At 38.3% G+C, this 24,198-nt stretch overlaps 1 protein-coding gene across 5 annotated transcripts in view; it reads right to left on the reverse strand.

The window, feature by feature from the left end:
- SHOC2 (SHOC2 leucine rich repeat scaffold protein) overlaps window positions 1-24,198 on the reverse strand; it is a 107,003-nt gene that overhangs the window by 39,204 nt on the left and 43,601 nt on the right. For all 5 annotated transcript variants that reach the window (XM_073354385.2, XM_073354382.2, XM_073354383.2 and 2 more), the window contains 2 exons: window positions 16,914-17,856; window positions 1,771-1,908 (listed from right to left, as the gene is read on the reverse strand). In XM_073354385.2, the coding sequence (XP_073210486.1) occupies window positions 1,771-1,908; window positions 16,914-17,616 (841 nt within the window). In that variant the 5' untranslated portion in view covers window positions 17,617-17,856. The remainder of the gene's footprint in view (window positions 1-1,770; window positions 1,909-16,913; window positions 17,857-24,198) is intronic.

Here is a 24,198-nt window from a genome sequence, read left to right on the forward strand (position 1 = left end):
TATTTGTAAATGTGTGTACCCTTAGTTTCTTTAGTTAACTAGGCTACCTGTATTTGCTATTTTTAATCTTTGAAATAAATCAATCCTTGCAGCCCCTGAAACGTTTTTCTGCCTCTCTCTAAATGCCCTCCAATTCTAAATCACTTTGACAGCACTTTTTTTTGTAAAACTCTAGCCCTTATCCATTTTGAAGACTCAAGGTTTGACCTTTCCAAAATCCTAATTACCTCCTTAATGTAGACTGACGCTTTACAAAATCTGATGGACATGAACAAAGATAGTGCAGTACACCTGTAGACTGAAGTTAGGACAATTCTATTTTGGTAGTGACGCTGCCAATCTTGACAAAGGAGTTAAAGTTAGAGCTATGCGTACAAATTGTGCAATCGGATGCAAATTCCAGCTGGAAAGAGGTCTCCCAGTTTCTAAACATAAAATTAACTGGAGAAGATGAAATTCAGCAACAGTGGGTATTTCATCCATATAAACTCAATTCAGGTAGAGCTCTCTGGGTAAAAAGGCCCAATATCTTCACGGTTAACAATCTGCTGCTAAAAAATAGTTGGTGTCTATCTAAATGGTTCTTCAGTCTTCTGCCCCCTCATCCATTTATTTCCCCATCATATATATAAAAATAATAATGAAATGTTCTATTAACATTAGATGTTGCCCTAAGTGGTGCAGTTTTGTCTTTTATTTAAGCTGAAAGAGCTTACAACCATGATGGGCTGTGTTTTTTAAACAATTTGTTTTATTCCACCATCTGTTCAACACAGATTTAATTAAATAAGAAAAGTCCTCACCTATGCAGTCCTATATGAGCTTCTGAAGCCAACTAGGGAAGAACCAGTTTATTGCGGTACTCTTATTCCCAATCCCAACATGAAAACCTGTATTTTACTGAGAGTGATAGTAAGTTTGGGAACTTGAAGTGGATTTTCAAATTATATTTTTAAAAAGTAGAAAATACAAAGAATAAATTAGTACTTGAAACTGATTCTGTAAGTCTTTCCTATTTTTCTCTATTCAAAGCAAACACTGAAATACAACCCCCAGCTCTTTATCCTTAAACTAATAATTTTTAGCACTTATGTAGCACCATTCATCTACAAATAGATTTATTAACATGAACTACCCACTACTCAACTTCACTATGTGGTGGATAAGCAAACAGTATTCCTATTTTATAAATGGGAAATCTAAGACAGAGGTTAAGTGACTTGCCCCAGACCACAGAAAATGGTGGTGTCAGAGCCAGGTTTAGAACCCAGGAGTTGCTTGTTCTCAGCCTCATGTTTAGGCCACACTTCTCAGGGTACGTTCCCACTTAAAATGCTATAGCAACACAGCTGTAGTGTAGACACTACTTACACCAATGTGAGAACCTCAAGAGGTGGTAGCTAGGTCAATGGAAGAATTCTTTTGTTGACCTAGCAAGGTCAAGAAGGGGACTTAGTTTGGCTTAAATCTGTCACTCAGGGGTGTGGATTTTTCACACCCCTGAGCAACTTAGCTGGGTTGACCTAATTTTCAAGTGTAGCCCACCCCTTATAGTAGTTAGGATTAACAGCGCCTGGGTTTGAGAGAGTTTACATTTTTAGAAAGCGTATATCCCTTTGGGATCTTGATAGTGAAAATGCCCACAACAAAATTCCTATCCCTTCTATAGTTATGGGCCATGTTTTATTCTTAGATTTTATATTCTTATTGTTCAGTGAGTTGAACATTTGAAAAGCTGTGATTTCTCTCCCCAACCCCACCTTCACATACCTATGGTTTCTGGTAGGTCCAAGAGCTCATTGTGCTGCAAGTCAAGGTTGGTGATTTGTGTGCAATTTCCAATCTCCTTTGGAAGATGTTCAAGCTGATTGTGCGCTACATCCAGAGTTATGAGGTTACACAACTCGCCTGTGAACACACCAAAAAACACAGACTTTTTAATGTCTAGTTCCACCAAATAAAACTACAACATGGAAGTAAAAATAAATGGTCAGACATACACATCTATGGTTTTAAAACAAAGTAGTGTGTACCTTAAAATTATGGCTGCAAAATATTTCTGATGTACCAGGATCACAATCTAGTACAGTCAGATTCAAAACCTCATCAGCATTCTTTGAAAGCATAAAGTGTAGATTCCAGATATCCGAATGAACCCCAGTGTATTAAAAAAGACCATGTTAGCTATCGCTGTTTTGTACTGTAAGCTCAGGAATGACATGAGAAGTATAACAGCTTGGTTATTCTTCTCATTATTCATCCTTCTCGGCTTAATCGAAGCTAGGAACATCATGGAGGTAAGCAGTTTGCACTGAATTTTGAAAAATTCATTACAGTAAATTACATATAGGGAAACCACCACCTAGAATTACTTTCAGGCTGCAAAGAACGAACAGCTTGTGAAACATCAAAACAGAACCAGTTATTTTGCTGACAAGCTGGAAAACCAAGAAAACTACTGCTGATTGAGACTTAAAAATGGCCAGTTTGTTAAGGTAAACAGTAAACCTATTCCTACAGAATAATGTATTTTAAATACTCAATAATAGCCAAACATGTAAGGAAGGTTGAAATAAAATCTTATTAAGTCTTAAAGAAAAAGGGCCTGGATTCTCTTCTGATTTATATCTGTTTTACACCAGCAAAACTTCACACCGGATTTACCCTGATGTATGGGAGGTAAGAACCAGGCACAAATCTCTGCAAGGATAAAGTTTCATTGACTTCAGTGTCAGCAACACAAGAGCAAATATAATAGGTTTTTTTTGTATGTTTTGATTTCAGTGGAGCTGAAATTAACACTGCAGATTTTAATAGCTTTAACTTCTATTCACTGGATAAGTGACAATTTTTGGAACAGCAGTGAATCGATATTGCAGAAAGAAAGCCTATTTTAGAAATATACCCTCCAGTGCTATTTTATTCACCTCCATCCCTCTAGGGCCTTCTTGCAGACCTCAAGGACTAGCTTGGGGTAAGCTTTGATGCCATGAATTATGCTACACAGACTAGTAGGCCATGGATTACATTGTAAGAATGAATGGTAAATTTCATTACAAATTCTAAATACTTATGAATTTTGTTTACTTAACCTCTTCAGATGATAGTCTGGTACTTTTCTGAGGTAAAAAAAAATTTACACCCATTTACCAAAAGGCTTGCAAAGTTAAACACAGGTGGTCTATTCAGTTTTATTATTCTAATTTTCTCAGCTTATATCACTCTTATGCTCTGGAAAGATCTACACAGCTCAGTGGTACATAGTACAAATAGTATTTTGTCACCAAATCCCACACTATACTGTCTAGGTTCACTCCACTTCCCCAAAATACTCTCACATCAAGTATAAAAGTATTGCTTATGATATCCCACTGGATATCCATTTATGCATGTATTATAAGCAATGAGCATTGCAATGGAAGCAATCAAGAGAGGAGTGAACCCAACAATACATGAGCAATGAGCAGCAATCCCACAATACACAGAAGAGAATGAAAGAGCAAAGAGGGTAGGCAACAATAATGTCCTACAGTGCCCCAAGATTTTGGGAGTCTGTGCCCCACTAGACTATTGGGACATACAATTCCTCTTTTTATGATGAAATATAAAGGGGAGGGAGAGAACACTTTAACCTGTTTTTATACCATATTGCATGGGTTATTAAAGGTAATCTTGAGAATCTTGGCAGCATTTTAGGGCACTAGTTCTCAATTTATGATCAGCAAAGCTTAGGTTCGGAACAACATTCAAGTTCTGTGAGACAGAACAGTAAAGTTATAACCAATGAAAAAGTCAAGTTTATGCTGTGGCACAATTCCATTTCATCATATTTAATTCTCATCCTCCATGGCCATTTGTGGGAGGGAAGGGTCAGTATATCTGCTGAAGTTGGCGGAGCACTTTGACTTGGGGAGCAACATTCTCTCCACTTCATTCCTTGCACCTACAGAGAGAATTTTGGCAACAGACACACATGGTTGCAACAACACAGACAGTTCATTTTGTTTGGACACAGCTGCCTTGGATGCTAGGAATATTTGGATTTTGAGTCTTGGGAGAAAATTAAGTATCAGTACCTATCTAGCATTCTGACTCTATTCCAGATAGTTATAGATGAAGATCATGCTGCTTTTGCTTGTGTGGGATTAAAGACAGGTTTTATTTTAGACAAACTGTTGGTACAAAAAATGACATGTGCAACAGATCTTTATTTCAAGTAAGTAAACTGAATCCTAAAACCGAGTGAAGGCTGTTGCCCTATATAAATTAGATTTTAGAAAAGGAAGTGGATGACTTCATGACGTCTAGTGACTTGAAGAAAAGAATTTCAAGAGACACAGTATAGTAAACACAGTATAATGACCACTGTTAGGCCTTCATTTCCACATAGCATATAGACCATGTGGTGAGAAGCTGTCAAACCATGTGATGGTCCAAAATAAAGTGCAACGTTTTATAATCTTTTTTTGGGGGGAAGGGGTTGCAGAGACGTGAAATATTTTTAATCTTTGTTTCATTTGTACTCATCGGTCCACACGGACATACAACTCAGCAGAAAGAGCCTGATGAAGCATCAAAACCAAGTTTCCCTTCTTGCCCACTTCATTGCAAAGGGAAAAATTCTCACATTGGAGATGCTTTCCTTACCGATATGAAAAAAAAAACACTTAAAGTGATTCTGGCAGCTAATATAACCAAAGATATTGGTAGAGTTCCACTGTCCAAGATCAATAAACTGGGTGGATTGAATACACATCTACTGACGACAACAGAGAACACCGAGATGCTATAAGAAATCAACTGAGTAAGTCAACAACCATAAGTGGGCATGTTCCACTAGATGATCATGATGGTCCCTTCTGACCTTAAATTCTATGAGTCTATTTGAATCATTTGCTTTGTGGACACAGATGCTCTCCAACAGCAGTTCTCTAGAAAGGAGAGCCAGAATGAACAAATGGAGTCAACCATTGTTATGACAAATAGCTATCTGTAAGAACAAACATTTCTCTGGCCCAAATATGTTGCCATCTGCCCAGAGTAGTTCTGATAACAGAAAACGTAAAGGGATTTGTGTCATTAGTGAAAAATCTATCACAGTAACAATATCTCACTGCATTCTTCACAAAGAATTTCTCATAGTCTCAACTGTGCCCAGTGAACTAAGTTGTGAAGATGATAAACTTCATCAGAATATAACTGAATTCTTGGATCTTTGCCTTGTCAACGAGATAACTGTGAGCAGAGCATTAAAGCATACAGAAGATGGCTCTCTCTCAAAGAAAGATTCCTGTAGGAACTACAAGAAGAAACATTAGTGAGCTAAGAACTCAATGATATTCAGACTAGAAGAATCAACTTTTTTGGCTCTCATGATTTCTGGTGTGCTAAATTGGATTACTTTTTGAAATGTTGGTATCTGAATCAAACACAAACATGGGAGTTACAAACGTTCCAGATCTGATGATTAGAGAATGAAATGAGCCTTATGGAGACAATATTTTAATGCATGGAAAATTGTAATGTTCCCATTACTTTTTGAGGAAGATCCAGAATCACCTCCACACCTGAAGAATATTTTGGACACTAGACGTTATCAAGAGATGAAAATGATTGTTTTAGGAAGAAAACCTACTCATATACGAATAATCCAAATTGAAGTAAACTTACTCTTTCAGCTACATCTAGCGGCTAAAATAAAACACAAACAACAAATTAAATAGAGTATAAAGTGACCTGCTAGACAAGTTCTGGCTGGTCTCATGGAAAGGTCATCTCACAAAGAAGGGCAAGATTAGTAAAATAATTGAGCAAGTGCCATTATTTGGGGCTGGAGGGGATATTCTCCCTCACTGTAGCTGACAAAAGAAGCCATGAAGTACAATAATATTTGTCACCAAAGCAGACAAAATTGTGTGCATCAGCCCTCTTGACAGAGAAAACCACTATATGGGAGCAATTTTCATATAAAATGCATTATGGAGAGACGAAAATTTCTCCATAATTAAAATCTCTCTTATAAGGTTAATTTTCAATTCCACAATAGCTTCAAAAATTTTAAAAATGCCCACTTTCTGCAAACTCTTAGAAGGTAAACTTAGTAGATTGTTCATACAAATGTGCAGAGAAATAAAGTAGTTACTTTGAAAGATGCCCAAGTGCCTTCTTTTTAAACACGTCCGTAAAGTGTAAAGACCAGCAAACACCTCACCATCATCTTCTCACGCACAGTATAAGTTATGCAAGCAGCATGACACAATCACACATAAATGCTGATTGACAATCATATTGTTATTATGAAAAGAACAATAATGTCTCCATAATTAAGGCTGAAACCTGGGACCCACATAAGGCTGATTTTGAATACTTGTCATGACAATGAGACCAACTAACATGTCCTACATCCAGAATTTTTAAAATGCTTGAGTTACACAAAAAACAGAATGCAGCTTTGTTATATTATTTTTATGTTAGTATGTACATATGTATTATATACACACATCTACAGATTAATATTAAATTAGGGGGAGCAGTTATGTCAATATCAAACAGGGTTCAGTACCTCCTGCCAAAATTCACTTCGGGGAAAATAACCTTGGGCTGTATATGCAATTTGCAATATAGCCCCTTTTCCACTGGATTAAATCTTGTGACTGTCCATTCTCTCTCTTCCCATATTTAAGACGACTGAAATTCTGAAATCCTTTACTACATGGTAAATCCAGGACCCAATGACATAGCAACAGAATAAAGAGCTCTTGTTGGACAGTACAAGGAAGAGGACAGTGCTAGTATTAGTGACATCTTTTCATTTTAGTATCAATTAATGTTTTATTAAGTAGTATATCAAGTTGTATTGCTTTCAAGTTTATATTTTTTTTAAAATTAATCTACGTTCACTAGCGCCAGCAACAGATTACAAATATTTTCCATAGCTGTGGTATTTATTAATCCCTCCACCCCCACGAACATGATACAGTTCTGTGGTGACCTAGAATCCTATTTTCGACGTCTCCGACTCAAGGAATATTTCCAACATACCTCTGAACAACATACTAATCCACAGAGACCTCCCTACCAACACTACAAAAAGAAGGATTCTAGGTGGTCTCCTACTGAAGGTCAAGACAGCACACTGGACTTCTACATAGAGTGCTTCCGCCAACGTGCAAGGGCTGAAATTGTGGAAAAGCAGCATCACTTGCCCCATAACCTCAGCCGTGTGGAACACAATGCCATCCACAGCCTCAGAAACAACTCTGACATCATAATCAAAAAAGCTGACAAAGGAGGTGCTGTTTCATCATGAATAGGTCAGAATATGAACAAGAGGCTGCTCGGCAGCTCTCCAACACCACTTTCTACAAGCCATTACCCTCTGATCCCACTGAGAGTTACCAAAAGCAACTACAGCATTTGCTCAAGAAACTCCCTGAAAAAGCACAAGATCAAATCCGCACAGACACACCCCTGAAACCCCAACCTGGAATATTCTGTTACCCAAGATCCATAAACCTGGAAATCCTGGGCGCCCTATCATCTCAGGCATTGGCACCCTGATAGCAGGATTGTCCGGCTATGTAGACTCCCTCCTCAGGCCCTACGCTACAAGCACTCCCAGCTACCTTCGAGACACCACTGACTTCCTGAGGAAACTACAATCCATCGGTGATCTTCCTGATAACACCATCCTGGCCACTATGGATGTAGAAGCCCTCTACACCAACATTCCACACAAAGATGGACTACAAGCCGTCAAGAACACTATACCCGATAATGTCACAGCTAACCTGGTGGCTGAACTTTGTGACTTTGTCCTTACCCATAACTATTTTACATTTGCGGACAATGTATACCTTCAAATCAGCGGCACTGCTATGGGTACCCGCATGGCCCCACACTATGCCAACATTTTTATGGCTGACTTAGAACAACGCTTCCTCAGCTCTCGTCCCCTAACGCCTCTACTCTACTTGCGCTATATTGATGCCATCTTCATCATCTGGACTCATGGAAAAGAAGCACTTGAGGAATTCCACCATGATTTCAACAATTTCCATCCCACCATCAACCTCAGCCTGGTCCAGTCCACACAAGAGATCCACTTCCTGGACACTACAGTGCTAATAAACTATGGTCACATAAACACCACCCTATACCGGAAACCTACTGACCGCTATTCCTACCTACATGCCTCCAGCTTTCACCCTGACCACATCACACGATCCATCGTCTACAGCCAAGCTCTGCGATACAACCGCATTTGCTCCAACCCCTCAGACAGAGACAAACACCTACAAGATCTCTATCAAGCATTCTTACAATACCCATCTGTGGAAGTGAAGAAACAGATTGATAGAGCCAGAAGAGTTCCCAGAAGTCACCTACTACAGGACAGGCCTAACAAAGAAAATAACAGAACGCCACTAGCCGTCACCTTCAGCCCCCAACTAAAACCCCTCCAACGCATTATTAAGGATCTACAACCTATCCTGAAGCACTCTCACAAATCTTGGGAGATAGGCCAGTCCTTACCTACAGACAGCCCCCCATCCTGAAGCAAATACTCACCAGCAATCACATACCACACAACAGAACCACTAACCCAGAAACCTATCCTTGCAACAAAGCCCGTTGCCAACTGTGCCCACATATCTATTCAGGGGACACCATCACAGGGCCTAGTAACATCAGCCACACTATCAGAGGCTCGTTCACCTGCACATCCACCAATGTGATATATGCCATCATGTGCCAGCAATGCCCCTCTGCCATGTACATTGGTCAAACTGGACAGCCTCTACGTAAAAGAATAAATGGACACAAATCAGATGTCAAGAATTATAACATTCATAAACCAGTTGGAGAACACTTCAATCTCTCTGGTCACGCGATTACAGACATGAAAGTTGCGGTATTACAACAGAAAAACTTCAAATCCAGACTCCAGCGAGAGACTGCTGAATTGGAATTCATTTGCAAATTGGATACAATTAACTTAGGCTTGAATAGAGACTGGGAGTGGCTAAGTCATTATGCAAGGTAACCTATTTCCCCTAGTTTTTTCCTGCCCCCCCCCCCCGACGTTCTTGTTAAACCCTGGATTTGTGCTGGAAATGGCCCACCTTGATTATCATACGCATTGTAAGGAGAGTGGTCACTTTAGATAAGCTATTACCAGCAGGAGAGTGAGGTGGGGGGAGGTATTTTTTCATGCTTTGTGTGTATAAAAAGATCTTCTACACTTTCCACAGTATGCATCCGATGAAGTGAGCTGTAGCTCACGAAAGCTTATGCTCAAATAAATTGGTTAGTCTCTAAGGTGCCACAAGTACTCCTTTTCTTTTCACTAGGTTCTCTGACTGCAGAATAAAGCAAAATAATCTAGTCTACCCAGAAACCTATATGAGATACATTAAAGATAAAAAAAATGTCCTGACCCTAGGAAGTATTACAAAGTAATCGTATAACTTCAGCACAAAATACTTCCCTCTCCCTCCTTCCCCCCCATTGGATTTGAGTGCATCATTATAGTGGTTAGAATAAGCCTTTTACTGTTTATTTCTGACCGTGCTAAGGAACAGATGAGAACTACAAGCTAATGGTTTTGATTAATAAATGTCATTTATGTGAAAAATGTACCGAATAGAAAGAATTTAGCCTTTTGGAGGTGAATGGTCACAGTTATAATTGTTTTATCATTTTTCTGTACAATGGTTATAGCATTTGTATAAATGGAGTTCATGCATATTTTAAGAGAACTCGAATAATATTTTCTTTGAGTTTAATTTAGTATCTTCTTAACTTATAACATGAATTAATTACAGCACTCAACAGGAAGGAAGGAGGGTACACTAAAACCCCAAAATTGTTTCCCCACCTGAAACCTGAGGTAAAGGGTGCTTGTACGAGTGCGCCATGTAACAAAAGAAATCGATTACTTTCAAGTGAAGGTTGAAAAATTCAGGAAAGTTAGGAAATTTTCAGTTAATGTCCTCGCACCAATTTCCCAAGCAACACCACACCTTGGTTGCAGTTAGAATTCCTGAAATGGAGAAGGGGGTTCCTGTCCACAGTTAATACAAAATAAATAAATTCCCCTGTATTGTCAGATCCACTGAAAAAAATGAAAGGGGGAAATTAAATGGACGATAGTACTGGGCAGCCCTTGAACTGAAGTGTCATTGAATAGTAGGACACAGTATTATGAGATGGAGCTAGGAGGAGGACTGGCTATACCAGTGCAGCTGCTACACCAACTGTCTATACTAGTGGAGACTGAACAGGTGCAAGCAGAGACTGTATGTAAACTAAATGCAAAGTGGTGTAAAAACCGTAGGATGGTCCCAACATCTTGGTGAATTTTGTGTATGAGCAGAAGACACATTCCAGGTCTAGAGTAAGCAGACCCTATGATTCCCAGAACTCCAATCCAAAAATATTTCCCTTGCAGCACAGACCAGACCAGCTTCAGCCTAGCATAAAGACTGCATTCACAAAGAAAACAGTATTTGGTCCCCTTAAGGAGAGAAGATAGGTAACAGCAATTTAAATTGTGTTGAAAATTTATTATTGATCTGTGTGCTAAACCAAAAAGTAGACATTTTATAAAATGCAACATTTTATCTCTGTAAAGATTAATATCAACATTTTTATGCAAGACATTTCTATACCACCACCATGAAAAAATGTAATAAAAAATGAGATCAAAGGAATGCACAAGGTTAGCCTAAGTAACAGGCTTGCAACCTGAAATGCTTTCTTGACTTTACCATCCAAGACTTTTCCTCTGGTTCTTCATACATCATGTGCACACAATCTGACTCACTGTTGCTTTTGCATTTTTCTGTCCCAATCTTCATCATTGTGACCTCAATGGAATAGAGATTTGCTAGAAATGGAGACTAAGCTGGAGGCCACCTTGGAGGCAGATTTCCACAGTTATCGTTAGGCAGTTTACGGAGCTCAGCATTAGCTACTGGCAGAAATATTTTTTCATTTGGTATCTTTCCCATGGGGAAGAACTAACGATTCAACAGCTAGGTGAAAAGAAAAAAAAGCTCTCCTTGGTGTCATCCTCCACAGCCATTTTACTGACCTTCATTTCTTTTGTTTCTGAGGCTAGAGCAGAACATAACTAAAGGCAAGATTTCAAGATTTGCACTAAACCAGGGTACGTCTATACTGCAATAAAAAATCCGGTGCACTGAGCCTCAGCGCTCAGAGCAACTGACTTGGGCAGGTAAGGCTGCTGGACTAAATACAGACATTTGGGCTCAAATGGAGCATGGGTCTGAAACCCACTCCCATCATGAGGTTTCAGAGCCCAGACTCCAGCCTGAGCCTGGATGTTTACACTGCAATTTTTAGGCCTGCAACCCGAGCCCCATGAATCTGAGTCAGCAGAAGGGCCTATGGCAGCTGCCCCATGGATCTTTAATTGCAATGTAGACCTACCCCTGTATCCTACCAAAAAATGGAAATGCAACACTAGTGAGGGATACAGAAAGGAATATAAATTATAGCAAGTAAAATGTAAGGTGGAAATTTGAAGTTAAGAGTAATTTTGAAGAGCAAGTAACCAAAAGCCTCCTAATTTTATGTCCTTCATAAAAATAAACAAAGCAATCTTTAAGCCTATTTAGAAGCAAAAACACTGCTGAGTCTACTGGAGCATAGGAAGCAATTAAGAAAAACAAGAATATTGCAGAGAAACTAAAGTTATTTCTTTACATCAGTCCTCAAATACAAGATGTTGGGGAAATAACTATTCAGAATCTACTTTTTCAGGTAATAAAGAAAAAGTACTGCCAGAAACTAAAGTGTCAAGAGAAGATGGTTCTGGAACAAGTTTTAAAGGCAACAGGTCACCAGGACCAGATGGTATACACCCAGCACTTCTGACTGAACTACAGGGTAGCAAATGAACTTAAGTTACTTAAAAGGTATTAGATGATCCTGGGAAGTACAGAGCAGCAAAATAGTAATACAGCAATAGTTAAATTAACTAAAATGGCCATTATAATAGAACTATTCAACTGCTTACATACAGTAGAACCTCAGAGTTACGAACACCTTGGGAACGGAGGTTGTTCGTAACGCTGAACAAAATGTTATGGTTGTTCTTCCAAAAGTTTACAATTGAATAATGACTTAACAGCTTTGAACCTTTACTATGCAGAAGAAAAATGCTGCTTTTCCTAGTAGTCTACGTTTGACACAGTACTATACTGTATTTGCCTTTTTTTTTTGTGGGGGGGGGGAGGGGGGGGGTCTGCTGCTGCCTGATTGCATACTTCTGGTTCCAAATGAGGTGTGTGGTTGACCGGTCAGTTCATAACTCTGGTGTTTGTAATTCTGAGATTCTACTGTACATGTGATATGACAGCGACAAATCAGCATTTGTTAAAGAAAGAAAGCTGTTAAAGAAAATCTCAAACCAATTGACATGATTTATTTGTATGCAGTGTATGTAGCTGTAGCCACGTTGTGATTTGTTTAAGACTTTTAAAAAGACTTCGACAAATACCCTAACAAGACTCCTTTGGGGGAGAAGGGATAAAGAAGGGTCGCAAGAATTAGTTTGGGAAAACTTTCTTTTGGGGTAAGAAAATTGTGCATTTGCATTTAGGATGGGATTGTGGAGAGCATTTGGGAGAGAGAGAGAGAGAGAGTGTTGTAGGCAGGTTATAATTTTGCAATGGAGAAATTCTCTCACCCTACAGGGAGCATAACAAAAGTTCTGCTTCAGGGCCTGGGGAGAACAGCTCTACCAGACACAAATGAACCATCATCATTATTAGGGAAGAAGAAAGATGAGGGTGGAGTAAAAAACGGGTGAAATAGTTAGTGATGAGTACACAAATGAAAATGTAAATAATTCATTTTTGATGCGGTACTGTAGGCAGGCCACCAAGGACCTGTCTCATTCTGTCTATGAGGCACCTAGCATACTTTTGTGTTCTGCGTAAATACTAATTTGACTATATTTACAAAGTCCTTTTGCCTCTGAACGTGTGATCTGAGAATATTCCAGGAATGATATTTCTTTGGTACTATGAACATTTTATGGTATTGTAGAAGTAAAAAGTGGAGGGAGGTGGGGAAGAGAATAATGGTAACAAATGAAAGAGGTGATCAAATTATGACACAAAGCACCTGATTCTGAGAAGTGGTTCCTGGTTTTGACCATTCATAGCATTGTGAACAGCTAGATACTTGATTTGAGGGTTCAATCAGGTAGTTAGACATTATGTGCTATAAGAAAAGGAGTACTTGTGGCACCTTAGAGACTAACCAATTTATTTGAGCATGAGCTTTCGTGAGCTACAGCTCACTTCATCGGATGCATACCGTGGAAACTGCAGAAGACATTATATACACACACACAGAGACCATGAAACAATACCTCCTCCCACCCCACTGTCCTGCTGGTAATAGCCTATCTAAAGTGATCATCAAGTTGGGCCATTTCCAGCACAAATCCACGTTTTCTCACCCTCCGCCCTCCCACACACAAACTCACTCTCCTGCTGGTAATAGCTTATCCAAAGTGACCACTCTCCCTACAATGTGCATGATAATCAAGGTGGGCCATTTCCAGCACAAATCCAGGTTTTCTCACCCCCGCACCCCGATACACACACAAACTCACTCTCTTGTGTGTGTATGGGGGTGGGGGGGGTGACAAAACCTGGATTTGTGCTGGAAATGGCCCAACTTGATGATCACTTTAGATAAGCTATTACCAGCAGGACAGTGGGGCGGGAGGAGGTATTGTTTCATGGTCTCTGTGTGTGTATATAATGTCTTCTGCAGTTTCCACGGTAGGCATCCGATGAAGTGAGCTGTAGCTCACGAAAGCTCATGCTCAAATAAATTGGTTAGTCTCTAAGGTGCCACAAGTACTCCTTTTCTTTTTGCGAATACAGACTAACACGGCTGTTACTCTGAAACCTATCATTATGTGCTATGAAGTACACCCACAAAAATCACAATTTGCACTGAAACCTATATATAATTAGAATCATACAGTGCTTCTGGCGAACAGAGCAGGAAAAACCCATTTTAGCATCCTTTGGTACACATTCCAATAAATCCAGTAAAATAGTCAAGTTTTGCTGTTACTTTATAGAGAGGACTTCAAAGTGGGATGGCAGTCAAATGCAGCTCAGTAAAAATGGCACATACCAATTCAACATTTCTGCACACTGGGTTTGAATCAGTTCGGCTTACTTTACTTACAAAATTTTCACTCCTATGGGCATAGAGCCTATAAAGCTCTGGAAGAGCAAGATAGTTTCTATTCTGCCTTGCACACAGTGAACTAAATAATCACTTAGGTACTGATGGAAGAACCTTTGTTACTGGTGATAATTTAAAAGGGGAATGGGAAACAGTTTGATTTTCAGATTGATTCTGCAGAACTAGCAACTGGAAAAAAATAATCTGATTTCTAATGTGTGCACATTTGAAGTACATTTTGATAAATATGCAATCTTAATGTTTTTACATTTTTTATTTTCTAAGTATTAGGATGTTGCAATATGACTACTGTTTAGCATTTTTTCTACAAAGAGGTCAGAGTTCACGTAGTCCTGTCCTATTTTCCCTTTTCTAAATTCATATTATTCTTAAAACAAACCTCACCAATTCAGCTAAAATCTTTGCTACGTTTAATTCTAAGTAGTACCCCTCTTTCAGAAGGCTTAGATTTCAAGATAATGCACACTGTGGCAAATCAATACAGTTTTAAAAAGGCTTTCAATAACACAATCATATCACCCATGCAGTTTTGCACACAACACTTTTTTCAAAAGATATATTTACTTTTAATTAGGTGTTTTGTTTTATTTATTAGAAACCTGCTTTACAGACCAACAATCTCCTGAAGTCTTCATCATGAAGTCATCACAGTTATGAACTTTAAGGATATTCTCTACTTGACTGAAGAGAAGGCTATCACAATCCCCCATGCATCATGATAGTAGACAATGAAATTTCAGTTTCATGACATAATTCTACCCAGCCACCTTTGTTTTTTTTAATACCGCCTCTCACTGTAGCATATTAGCAATATTCCCGCCTTTTATGCAGCAGATTAGGATTCTATTCCCTGTCCAGGCCAACACTCTGTAAAACACACTCATTACCACAGGGATGAAACTCAGCACCTTTGGCATAGGATTCTACCAATTTAGCTAAATGAATTGGCAGCTGCAGTAGGGTCTTATTCTCCATGGACCAGCCACTAGCAAAACATACTTAGCCAGCATGTTATGTAAATCTGCTTGCTAATATTTTTACCACCAGACATGAGAATCTTGACCCTTAGAACAATGTTATACTTAAAAAGTGAATCTGACTTGCACCATGTGATACTGTTTCATAAAAAGATAATGGTTCATTCTGCCTCCGGCTTTGGAACATAAATCTTGGACTATTTACAAACTGATATTACATTGCATTTATTATACATGTACTAGATCTCTATATATGAAAGGAAAGACTTAAAAGCATGTAAAGGGACTTATGTCAAATTTGGCCAAAAATATAGATTTTGAAAAAATAAGTACATTTGTAAAAGCTTAAAACCAATAAGAAATGCTTCAATGACATTTCTGAAAACTAACCAGAGGAAACAAATACATTTCTCTGCAATTCAAAAGATATGCACACTACATACTACCCAACAGTACAGCTTTGTGCTAGAATATACCTCCGTGAAATTGACTAGAAACTGATTACAAAAGTGAAACTGATTAGTCTTCTCATTGTTTATGCTGAGAGAAATGCTATAACTGAACATAAGTGAAAAACATAAGACTTTTTTTCAGTGCTAGGTTCTCAAATTTAGGTGCATATGCCTAATTTATACACACAAACCAATTTTTTATTAACTGTAACCTGTTATATGCATTCTCATACAGCTGATTTGCACAGATCAGGTGAGCAAAAATTTGTAAGAGCCTAACTTTGAAAGCTAAAAATAATTTTTCATCTCTAATTCTTCAAGTTATAAGTAAACTAAGTAAATATCTTCAGCTTAAATTTTTAAAACTGGAAATACACAAAAAAAATCTTGTGATATACTCACATGCACACACACTTCATGCATGTGCGTAAGTACTATAAGGTATTGCTTAAAATGGTTTTCTGAACAGAGACGCTTTCCTGAATCAAGGCCTGTTAGAAGGTGGTTCAAGAATTCCCGACTATCACTACATCAATCACTGCTCGAAATGACTAAACAACATTAACTGATACCCCATTTACTTTAAAGTTTGAAAGATAAGTCTGTGTAATAGCTTTAGAATAGTTATTTGTGAGTTATATACTTTTTCATTCATTCAAAAAATGTGTATACTTTAGCAATGATGCAAGCAATACCTGGTCACAACACTAAAAGATTCCATTTATAAATAAATTCATTAACTGTTTCATAAGCAGCTGATGTTTCATATATGGTTGACCAATTGTTATAGATTGTTACATTGTCCAATATGTTTCTTATAACTTTTGCTTATAACCATCCATAATGCATTTTATTGACGTGCTTGTAACCATCTATAACACTTCATATTCATGCCTGTAACATGCTTATAACACCTATCAATTATTTATTACCCTTTATAAATGGAACCTAAATATCAAATGTGACCCAACATCTTTTTTAATTAACAGATATACATACAATATATTGATTATACCTCAGCATAATCTAACATTGTGGTAATGTGGATGAGAGCCAAAGAAACTAATCTCAGATTCTTCTTGATGACGACGACGTTAAAAGGAGGCCAGTATCTATAAAAAATTTCATAAAGCAGGGATCTGTGTGTACCTACCTGCATTACAAAGTGAACTAAAAAAAAGATTTACCATAAACTTTAAATCACAGTGTAAATGCTTACCAATTTCAGCAGGTAGTTGCTTGATTTTGTTCTCTCGTATGCTAAGCATGGTGAGTTTTGACAAGCTTTTGATATCCTTTTCCACAGTAGTTATACGATTAAAGCGTAGATAAAGAGTGGCAAGAGAATTTAGCCTGTACACCACTGAAGGAATTTCTCTAAGTTTGTTATGCCGTAGATCAAGCATGCGCAGTTTCTTCAAGTTATCAAGAGAGTCAGGCAAACTGGTAAGTGAGTTCTCACTTAAAGCCAGTGTCATCAGATTCACAAGACAGCCCACCTCTGCAGGTAGAGACTGCAATTTGTTACTGTATAAATAAAGTTCCGTTAACTGTGTCAACTCTTTGATAGATGATGGAAGCATGTGTATAGACCTCTTGGACAAGTCCAAGCGCATTGAATTCTCTTCTCTGCATTTATTTAGCTCTTTGATCACCTCAGCATTGCTGGATTTTTTGCGAGCGGCTGGGGCTGGATTAGGTCGTTTTATTGTGTTGTCTACTGAAAAAGCTACCCCAGGCTGTGCACTACTGGAGTCCTTTTTTCCATCTTTGGCATCTTTCCCTTTGGTCTTAGGCTCTTTTTCTTTGCTTTCTTTTCCAAATCCTCCAGAGGCCTTAGCCTCCTTCTCCCGTTCCTTTGCCAATGGGACTTTTGGATCCTTCTCTTTACAGTCTTTTTCTTTTCCTAGATTACTACTCATGGTGATGCAATGTTTAGCGAGCACCACATGAAATCCACTTTTTTCAGTTAACAAAAAAAACAATTCACTGCTGAAAGTGCAAGGATCCTTAAAACACAAATATGTTGGCTTGAGGGACCAACTTCAGTTGAGTGATACCCATTTGCTACATATTGATTCTGAAGACACTTGTTCCTAATCCTGATACTGAAAGGTTCAACTTTAAGAGATCAGATGGTCAAATGCTCCTTATTAGAATTTCTGCAACACAAGAGAAAAAAATAAACCAATGTTAATGTAAATATAACTTTCTTTTAGCTCAAATATTGAGTATTTTGATAGCAAGCATGTGGATACTTAATCAGGTCTATAACTTCCCCATATATTTCATATGAAGAACCCAATCCTAACGTTCAAATCATAAGAACACTGCTTAGGAATGATTGGTATGTAACCTAACACTTAAATCAGCCTCTGTACCAGATGACTGGAGAATAGCTAATGTAATGCTGATTTTCATTTTAACAGGCTGGTAAACCTGACTTCAGCACCAGACAAAATGGTTGAAACTATAGTAAAGAACAGAATTATCAGACACACAAATAAACACAATACGTTGGGGAGAAGACAACATAGCTTTCATAAAGGGAAATCATGCCTCACCAATCCATTAGAATCAACAACCATCTCTTAATGTCAACAAGCATGTGGTCAAGGGTGATCCAGTGGATATACTGTACTTGGACTTGAGGAAAACCTTCGATAAAGTGCCTCATCAAAGGCTCTTAAGCAAAACAAAACAAGGTTAGTTTTCACAGTGTAAAGAGGTAAACAGTGGGGTCTCTCAAGGATCAGTATTGCGACCAGTGCTGTTCAACACACTAGTAAATGATCTGGAAAAAGTGGTAAACGAGTGACAAAATTTGCAGATGATACAAAATTACTCAAGATAGCTAATGCCAAAGCAGACTGTGAAGAGTTACAAAGAGATTTCACAAAACTGGATAACTGGTCAACAAAATGGCAGATGAAATTCAATGTTGATAAATGCAAAGTAATCCACATTGGAAAATATAATGCCAACTATACATACAAAATGATGGTCTAAATTAGCAGTTCCCACTCAAGGAAGATCTTGAGGGATCGGGGATAGGTCTCTGAAAACATCTGCTCAATGCACAACAGCAATCAAAAAAGTTAACAGAATGTTAGGAACCATTAGGAAAGGGATAGAAAATATAATGCCACTCAAAAATCCATGACATTTCCGCACCTTGAAAACTGAGTGCACTTCTGGTTGACCCATCTCAAAAGAGAGAGATTAGAAATGGAAAAAGTACAGAGAAGGGCAACAAATATGTACAGGTTCCATAGGAGCAGAGATTAAAAAGACTAGGATTGTTCAGTTTAGAAAAGAGATGACTAAGGGGAGATATGATTGAGGTCTATAAAATCATGAATGGTGTGGAAAAAGTGAAGAAAGAAGAGATATTACCCTTTTACATAACACAACCACCAAGGGTCACCCAATGAAATTAATACGCAGCAGGTTTAAAACAAACATAAGGAAATACTTCTTCACATGATGCACAGTCAACCTGTGGAACTCAGGGATGTTGTGCAGGCCAAAAAGTATTAGATAAGTTCATGGAGTATAGGTTCATCAATGGCTATTAGTCAAGATAGTCGAGGACACAACCCCATGCTCTGGGTGTTCCTAAACCTGTGACGGCCAGAAACTGGGACTGGATGACAGAGGATGGATCACTCAATAACTGCCCTGTTCTGTTCATTCTCTCTAAAGCATCTGGCATCAGCTCCTGTCAGAAGACAGGCTATTGGGCTAGACAGATTATTGGGATTTGACCCAGTATGGCTATTCTTATGTTCTTGTGTAATGCTACTTGACTGTGGAAGAACTGACTATTAAATATAAGATGAAAAAGAGTAAGCTTCCATTTTTATATGTAATATTGCCTTCATTAAAGTTTATGGGTCACTTGTTCCTGTCACTAGAAGCTAATGCACAACTTTAGTATATTCCACTGATCAGTGTGTATGGCATATCTCCCTCTGTACCTGATCCACTGAGGATAAGGGTCCATGTTACAACTTTCATCCGAAGAGCCTTGTTCTTTTGTTCAAGCTGTAGAGACTCTTGTTTTCAACTCTAGAGACCCCGGTCTAAGCTCTGGTGTTAGCCAAGCTGGAGCCGTCAAGTTAATGTTTCATATCAAGAAATCTCTTCTAACCTATTCTGAACCACAATCCTCTCTATTTCTGCAATGCATTAAACAAAACTACCAACAGGTTTGTGGATTTTGAGATGCAAACAAGCAGTTGAAATTAGATTTGAAGTTCAAACAATCTTACCAAAACAAACAAACAAATACATAAATTAACCAAAAAAGTTTTGAAGGGATATAAGCCCTGATCTTTCTAGACAGGCAAACCTGCAATTAAGGTGGTAAGGAAGAAACCTCTCCTACAGGCAGGTTTATTCCATAACTGCTCGTTTCAGGATATTTTGCATCTTCCTCTAAAGCATCTGGTATTGGCTAAAAGATTTGAATGACCTCTGGTCTGAATCCTGTCCGGCAATTTCTATGTTCCTAAATAAATAGAATTATTAATAGTTCCAATTTGATTCAATCCTGTGACAGTTATCAATCCTGTGAACCATCTGGTCATTTCAAAACTCACCACCAACACAATTTGAAGCTGCCCCTCAAATATAGGTCTATAAAAGACAATAAAATGTCATTTTTACCTTCAATATTAACCTGCCCTTTTGCCTACAAAAGCAACATACCTTAAGAACATAAGAATGGCCATACTGGGTCAGATCAAAGGTCCATCTAGTCCAGTATCCTGTCTTCTGAAAGTGGCCAATGCCAGGTGCTCCAGAGGCAATGACCAAGTGATCCATCTTCTGTCGCCCATTCCCAGCTTCAGGCAAACAGAGGCTAGGGACACTATCCCTGCCCATCCTGGCTAACAGCCATTGATAGAATGATCCTCCATGAATTTATCTAGTTATTTTTTGAACCCTGTTATAGTCTTGGACTTCACAACATCCTCTGGCAAGGAGTTCCACAGGTTAACTGTGTGTTTTGTGTGTGTTCTGCAGTATTTGTTAATGAGGAGTTTCTTAGCATTCTACAAAAGGGTTTTGTTTGCCTCAACCACAAAAACCATTTTCATTCTTATCAACACCACGTTGGGAACTGCGGTCCCTTTCTCCCACTTATCTTCTGTACTAGTCCATATGGCCCACAGTTACAGTCATAGCAAAATTAAATTTTATACCCTTAAGTAACTCATCAGTAAGAACTGAAGACACTGAAATCTTACAGCTAAACGCAAACTTCTATTAATGTTTAAAATACTCATTCACTTACTTATTATGAATAGGCATGCATGTGCGCGTGCAGTTTTTTTGTTTCCAGGAAGCCTCTGATATCAAAGTATGATCACTCACTAACCACCATTTTCAGTCACACCGAAGTAGTATCAAAGATGAAAAACAAATCCAGTCCTCTGCTCTGACTTGTTACTTCTATAGCATCATGCTTATGCATTATGCTGTCAAGTAATCTCTGTGCCTTAGTTTACAATGCTTTGGAGAACTTGGCTGAAACGTGCTAATAATAATACTTTGTAGTCTGTAAAGTGGATTAAATTTACAGCAGCCTACGTGATACCACATTAGTCTCACTTTAATGTACTCAATTGATCCTGTTTTCTTTTAATCCCTTTCTGGGTTCTAGTTTTTTGCCTTTAAAAAAAAAAGGATAATTCAGTTTGAACACTCTTATAATAGAAAGTATCTCCAATGTAGATTCCTCTGAATGTGGGCCAAATGGGGTCAAGGAACATCAGACACATTTTCCATTATAAAGACTCCTGCGTGACTTTTAAAATACCCAATAACCTGCATTGTCTTCTAGCATTGCAACCCCACTATGTTACATTTTAAACAAATTTTCAGCACTGTATAATTTTTGTGCTTTTATGTGGGTAGTACAGGCAAAATATTGGCAGAATCCTCAATACACCCAAATCCAGGTGGAGCTTAGATGCCTCACTATCAGCTGACTAAAGAGTAAAGTCTCAAATGGCAGTTAACTTGTTTTCAGTACAGTTAGAATAGAATACAAACATTTTGAGGCATAAGTCACAATACTGTCAAATACTATTTTGAAGTTTTGATAAATATGGGAAACTATATACATTTATTGTTAATAAAGGTCACTCAGGATCTAGGTCCCATTGCACAAGATGCAGTAAAAGCCACACAGTTCCTGCTCCCCAAAAGAGCTTTCAATCTAATCAAATTTAAGACACGGCAAGTGTGTTTTGCCTAATACGTTATAGGCAGCGCAAAAGAGGTGGCTCTCAAAGGTATCTGAAAGAGGGGATAGTTCAGGGAGTTTAGTGGGGATTGGTCCTGCTTTGAGCAGGGGGTTGGACTAGATGGCCTCCTGAGGTCCCTTCCAACCCTGATATTCTATGATAGGACATTCTATGTGTAAGGGATGGCCTGACCTGAAGAGTCCAAATTATTATTATTTTTTATACATTTCAATTACCTATTAGCAATTAATCACAAGTGTACCATAAAATCATTTGTACTTGCTCAGTAACAGATTAAGGTTTTTTTACAAATATAAAACTATAATGAACACATACACATTTCCACCATTACAAAGGCTCTCCCACCCCCATTTTATCCCATTTTAACATCTGACACCTCTTTCTTTTTTTGGGGGGTGGGGGGGTTCAGTATTCCTTTCTAAGATCAGAACAAGATAAAGGGTTACGACCAGAGAATTCAATCTTTCATAGCTTTTCTCAAAGCTGATGCTGTCTGCAGGCAGGCAGCTCTGCAACCAAACAACATGCAGAAATTTAAGACTAACGGCCAGATTCGCAGCACAAAACAGACATTCAAAACAGTAAATTAAAAGCACAGAATGGAAAAAGCTAAACGTTAAATTTATCTTATTTTATTTTATTTTTTAAGTTTGAGAATGGAGGCTGTACTAGAAACATACTGCGTCTTTTCAGACCCTGTCTCTTCAAATTAAATGTTTCTCCTACTCCGAGAAAGATTTGCAACTAGCTCTTTCTAGACAAACTTAAAATTAACAGAGAGGAAGCAGTTACTGAGAAGTTCTTTGGACAGAACATGCCTCTGAAACCAGACTAGAGAACACAGAAATACTGTTAAGTCTGGAAACATGGTTCTACAGAAGATAAGAATAAGGAACTGAAGCTGACTACACAGCCACTTTTGCCTAGTATCTTACATACTGGTAGAGCGCCCAATGTAACAGGGCCTTGGATCCTGATGAGCCCTCTGGGATCTAGCTCTATAATTGTAGGTGGAGCTGGTAGCATCCCCTATTGTTAAGGTTGCTTAACACTTCCCCTTATATGACCCAGTTTTCAGTTGGTTATAACTAGGGCCCGACCAAATTCACTTTCCATTCTGGTCAATTTCACAGACATAGGATTTTAAAAATAGTCAATTTCCCGGTTTTAGATATTGAAGTCAGAAATTTCAGGGTGTTATAACCCTGGGGGTCCCAGCCTCAAAAAGGGTTGCTGCCTAGGCCAGTATCCTTTGTTCCTGTGAGGTTGGTCTGGGTTTGCCCATACATGCCCTGATGAGGTGTGAACTGCCCCTCTGTTCTTGCAGAGTTTTTGCCTGGGCTTGTTTTAATCCGTGAGGACACATTTTCAGCCACGTAACTATATACATGAAATTATAACCTCAAACATTAGTATAACAATGCTCAGAGCATCATGAGGCTTCTGAAGACACCCGACATGACAAACTTTGGATTGGACACCACACAATCATTTTAAAAGAATGAACATGGGGGATGTAGGGAGTTCCCCGGAGGCACAGGGTGTCACAATGTGATCATAATTAAAAACTGAATCATAAAGCACCCACAACAGGGAGCCAAATTAAGGTTAATTTATACCTTTATAATAATTTAATTCTGGAATTTCTTAACTTTTGAATGCTTGAGTTTGCCACCTTAACAATGTTCTTTAAAATAGTTTGTGTGTGTAGAAATACAAATAGCTGACAATCTATATTGACGGTTGCAACAAAATTTGCATTTAGCAGGATTTTAGTCCTGCTATTTCACAACTTAAAGACTGAATTTAGCCATGAAAATGAATACAGTAACTTCAGGCTTTTTTCTTTTTTTTTTTGGTAAAGTTGGTCCCAATCTTCCAAACACTTACGCAAGTGAAGTGCTTTACATTCATGAGTAGTTCTACAGAATCTTGACTTCAATGAAGCATCATTCAAGTCAAAGAGAATACTCGTGCATAAATTCAGAAATTTATCTAAGTGCTTTTAGAACGGGGGACAGAACTACTAATTTTACAGAGGCAACACATATATTCATGTTTCATTCACATTTTTCAGATCCCTGTAGCTAAAGAACCAGAGTCACCACCAATTCTAAGCTGCACACAAACATTCATATAACATTTCAAGGAGAGGATTTTTTCAGCTTTTAACACTTGACCTATTTTTAGCAAAGCAAAGTTGAACAGAACTAGCCAGCTCTGCCA

This window comes from Lepidochelys kempii, chromosome 7 (assembly GCF_965140285.1).
Source record: "Lepidochelys kempii isolate rLepKem1 chromosome 7, rLepKem1.hap1, whole genome shotgun sequence".
NCBI lineage: Eukaryota > Metazoa > Chordata > Testudines > Cheloniidae > Lepidochelys > Lepidochelys kempii.